General features: G+C 56.4%; 1 protein-coding gene across 2 annotated transcripts in view; it reads right to left on the bottom strand.

The window, feature by feature from the left end:
* Nucleotides 1–4,696, bottom strand: part of LOC114674069 (chymotrypsin-C-like) — a 37,977-nt gene that overhangs the window by 17,733 nt on the left and 15,548 nt on the right. Inside the window, exon 8 of one of the 2 annotated variants that reach the window (XM_077973544.1) lies at nucleotides 3,055–4,685. The exons of the other annotated variant lie outside the window; for it this stretch is intronic. Within the exon in view, the coding sequence (XP_077829670.1) occupies nucleotides 4,557–4,685 (129 nt within the window). The 3' untranslated portion in view covers nucleotides 3,055–4,556. Of the gene's footprint in view, nucleotides 1–3,054; nucleotides 4,686–4,696 lie in introns of those variants that run through there. 2 annotated transcript variants of the gene reach the window in all.

Consider the following 4,696-nt stretch of genomic DNA (forward strand, 5'->3'; position numbering starts at 1 on the left):
AGCAGCCAGTCAGGTGACACCATGATCGCAGTGGCTCAAACTGCCTAAGTTACGGTGGTGACGCTGGGTTGGTTGACCTGATTTTCTGGCCTTGATCACCGAGACTGAAGAAGTACCCCAGGGGGCCTATGGACATCTGCAGACGGAAGCCCTGGGAGGGCGGATTTCCTGTGACGGGAGGGGTCAGGGCTTGAAGTTGGATTAACTTGCATATTTATTTATTTATTGAGGCAGAGTCTTACTCTGTCGCCTAGGCTGGAGTGCAATGGCACAATCTCAGCTCACTGCAACCTCTGCTTCCTGAGTTCAAGCAATTCTTGTGCCTCAGCCTCCTGAGTAGCTGGGGGTACAGGCACGAGCCACCACGCCTGACTACTTTTTATATTTTTAGTAGAGACAGGATTTCACCATGTTGACCAGGCTGGTCTCCAACTCCTGACCTCAAGTGATCCATCCCCCTTGGTCTCCCAATGTGCTGGGATTATAGGCGTGAGCCACCACACCTGGCCTAATTCACATATTTAAAGAAGTGACTGTTTTGTTTGCTGGGGCTGTGAGTCACTGACATACCGTATATCCAGAAAACATCATTCATTCACTCATTCATTCTTCCCACATTCACTGAGCAACTACTGTGTGCAGGCCCCATGACAGGACTGGGTACATACAGATAATAAGACCCGTTCAGCTGTGGGGAGCTCCCTGCTGGACAGGGTGAGTGGTCCTTGGAGATAGTCTCCCATGGAGAGATGGGCCAGGGCGTGGAGTTCTGGGTGAGAAGAGACTGGTTCTGGTGGGGGTCTGATGGGGGCAGGCGGGGAAAGGATTCCTTCTGTACCGAATCCATGTCCAGAATGAATCTGAGGCCTCGAGGCTGAGAGAATGCTGGAATCCACCCCCGTCCCACTGCTGAACCCTGGGATTTTCAGGGCCTGGAGTGGGGTTTCCCAGGACCCAGGACTTCAAAGTCCCTGAGCCACTTGGGGCCAGACTGTGCTGGAGAAATAACCAGGGCCGACTTGGCAGAGGCAGCTGGAAAGGGGTGGGGGACGTGGTCAGGTGGTGCCCTAGGGCCTCAGAAGGAGCAATGCCAAGGTGGGGGTGGGGCGGCTAAGAGCCTGAGAAAAGAGGCAGGTGTCACTGACGGGGCTGGGATTTTGCGGCTGCTGGGACAGGACTCTCGGGCGGCAGCTGTTACATCTTGGGTGAGGCCCACTAAGGGGCCAGCTGAGGGGCTGGCAGCGCTTCTCCTCCAAACCAGATGGAAGCACTGGGGGTTAGAGAGGGATGTGGGGCCAGTGAGGGGTTGGCGTTCATCGAGGGGTTAACTGTTCAGAGAGAGAGGCTGGGGGTTCCATGGGGATTTGGAGCTGGGACTCAATGCAGGGAGGCTTAATGACAGGAGGGAACCTGGGAGGTTTTTTTTTTTTTTAGGTGACAGGGTCTTGCTCTGTCTCTCAGGCTAGAGTGCAGTGGCGCGATCATAGCTCACTGCAGCCTTGAACTTCTGGGCTTAAGTGATCCTCCTCCTGAGCCTCCTGTGTGGCTGTCTGGCTAGTTGTTTTAAATTTTTTTTCTAGAGATGAGGTCTCGCTATGTTGCCCAGGCTAGTCTTGAACTACTGGACTCAAGTGATCCTTCTACCTCGGCCTCCAAAAGTGCTGGGATTACAGGCATGAGACACTGTACCCAGCCCTGGGGGGGTTTAAGGAGTCCTCTCTCATGGTGCTGGGATCACTCCAGGTCCCTTCCCGCCTCAACTTCCTTTCACTGCCAGGGCTGGGAGTTGGGGTCTTGTGCAGGCCAAGGCTGGGGGCTCCTGACAGGCGGAGACCCTTGGTGGAGGGCCCTGGCATGGGACAGCTGGCCCTAGTCTCTCGCAGTCCAAAGACTCGAGGCCCATGGCCATAACCGTTAGGTGCTTCCTTTTCAGTATGATTTGTTATTATATTTTGTAGAGATCAGGTCTCACTGTGTTGCCCAGACTGGTCTGGAATTCCTGGCTTCAAATGATCTTTCCACCTTGACCTCCCAAAGTGCTGGGATTACAAGTGTGAGCCACCGTGCATTCTTTCAGCGTCCCTGTCCCTTGTTCCTGAAGCCCTTTCCAGCAGGATGTCAGGGATGCAGATGTTCCTCCCTTGGGGAAGGCTTTTTGAAAGGCAGTGTGGAACTGAAAGTCCCAAGTTGGTGGTGGTGTACAGTCTCAGACCCTGGCTAGCACGTGGGGAGGACACTGCCTTCCCCAGGCATCCCGGCTGCTGTAGTACCACCCCTGGCCACCTGGGGGCAACAATGCCCAGCCTAATCCAAACTCCAGCTCCCACACCCTCCTGGGAAGACCCCAGACCCTTGCCCATACTCGCATGGAATACATGGGGAGACTGAGACCCAGTGGGGACCTGATGTGTCTAAAGCCTCACACAGAGAGCTGCTGGTGTCCGCCCCATCACCCCTGGGGTTTTCCAGCCTGTGGAAGACTTTGGGTGTCTCCCTGGCAGGTGTGCTTGGGGGTCTCTGGGGTGCACAAGCCATAATTCCCAGGGCCTTAATGCCACTGCTGGCCACCATGTGGCCTTGTGGAGAGGGGCGGCCCCTCCTCTCTGCTCACCTGGCAGGTTTGCGAGCCCTGATCTCCACAGCCATGTGCCACCACGCCTGGCTAATTTTTGTATTTTTGGTGGAGATGGAGTTCCACCATGTTGGCCAGGCTGGTCTTGAACTCCTGACCTCAGGTGATCCACCCGCCTTGGCCTCCCAAAGAGCTGGGATTACAGGCGTGAGCCACAGCGCCCGGCCGCGTCCCTGTTCTTTTCTGCAAAAGAGGAGTAAAAATATCACCTCTTGCATGGGCTGGTTGCAAGGATTCAAATGAGTTAATAGACACAAAGCGCCTAGACTGGTGCCTGGTGACAGCGTCTGCGCATCCAACACCAACCTCCTCCACGGGCGGGTCCCCTCTCCTCCCGGGCTCTGACACCACTGTCCCCACACCCAGTGACCTTGTCATTTCCCTGCCCACTCACCATCAAGAACCATACACACATAAGAATATAGAATTTTATCTTCTTTTAGTTAAAAAAAATAATTGTACCATAGAATGAACAAGTAGCCCCCCTTTTTTTTTGCAGGGGCGGGGAAGGGAAGGTGAGAAGGGGGAGAAAAAAAAGCAAAAAGCCCAAAGAAAAAAACATTTTATATTCATCTGTATAAACATATCCGCTAAGGCAAACGCAATCCGGGGCCGAGGCTGCTGCGCTGGGCTCCGTGCCTCCTAATTTCCGCAGATTCTAAGGCCAAAAAATAAAACCTCTGCAAGTCCGCGTAGCTTCGAGGACTCCTGGGACATTTTACTAAAATAAAGAGTTATCGGGTTTAAAAAGCAATGACGCCGTTATGACACACACTGAAAGTTGCATAACTGTGGCCTCGAGGGCCACTGACTTGTTTGGACTGAGTGATGGTCACAGTTTCACGACACAGCAACAGACACCACACACAGGCATACGTATGTCAGCAAGCACGTGGGAAGCTGTGGCCTAACTGGGCCGGGCATGACAGGCAGGTCGCTGGCAAGGCGGTGGACATCACCTGGGGAAGGATGGCAGGAAAGGGCTGGACAGGGCCCCGGTGCCCACCGCCTGGCGCATGCAAACACACTTAAAGCACTTCTCGGACACTCCTCGGAGAATCAAGATGAAGCGCTCATTTCCTTCCCTAGGAAGGCGCCAAGTCTTCCTCCCACCCCACTTTCTCCAGAGCCCCCTGGGACCCTCAGGTTGTTCTGCGTGGGTGCTAAGGAGCGGTGTCTCCGACCCTCAGAGCCTTCCCTGCCCAGGATCCCACGGCATGCCCGGCAGGGGGTGGGCGTGTGACGTAGATTGGCACAGCTGCCCCCACACCCTGCCTGGCTGGGGGTCTCCAAGTCAGCATGGGATGCTGGGGGCCTAGGTCCCTTCACCAGAACAGAAGCTCCCCACCCCCTCTCCCATTTCAGTAGATGGAAGAGGCAGAGGTGGAGGAAGAGCCCCTGGGGAGGGGTCCCCTCGTGCCTCCAATAAGCCCCTTGGGTCCCAGTCTGTGGGGGCAGCCCTGATTCTATCTCTTCTGCTGTCTCCCAGTCTGGGAAGGGGCTGGCAGGGGGCCCTGGGGGCGGTGCGGCCTGCTGGAGGAGGGCAGGGGTTCCCAGGTCGAGGGGATGGAGATGGTGGTGGGCAGGCACATGGGTCCAGGAGGGACCTAGTGCCACGAGCTGGGCCAGGGGCAGTGCTGGAGCAGACTGCGGGGCAGTCAGGGGTGCAAGACAGCCCAGGGATTGCCAGGGAGGGCCGGGCCAGGCAGGGAGCCGGTGTCTCGGCCTCGCAAAGAGCAGAAGGGAGCGGGGAGGGGCCGGGCCACCTCCGTGAGACCCCTGAACTTGCTCCATTCACAGACATTTTAGGTTTTTAGTAGTGGTCCCATCAGACAGAGGCAAGGATTCAGGCTCAGCCTCCCATACGCCGCCCTCGCCCTCCGCGCTGGGGCCGGAGCAGGGTGGTCGGTGCAGCCCCCGCTACTTAAAACGTGGACTGCAGCTCCTCAAAGGCCGCTTTCCGCTGCTTCATCTCCTCCGCCTGCTTCTTCCGTTCCTCCTGCTCCGCCTTGATCTCCTCCTCGAAGCGGCTGGACACGTTGATGGCCTGGACCTGTGGGGGTA

Source organism: Macaca mulatta, chromosome 1 (assembly GCF_049350105.2).
Source record: "Macaca mulatta isolate MMU2019108-1 chromosome 1, T2T-MMU8v2.0, whole genome shotgun sequence".
NCBI classification, from domain to species: domain Eukaryota; kingdom Metazoa; phylum Chordata; class Mammalia; order Primates; family Cercopithecidae; genus Macaca; species Macaca mulatta.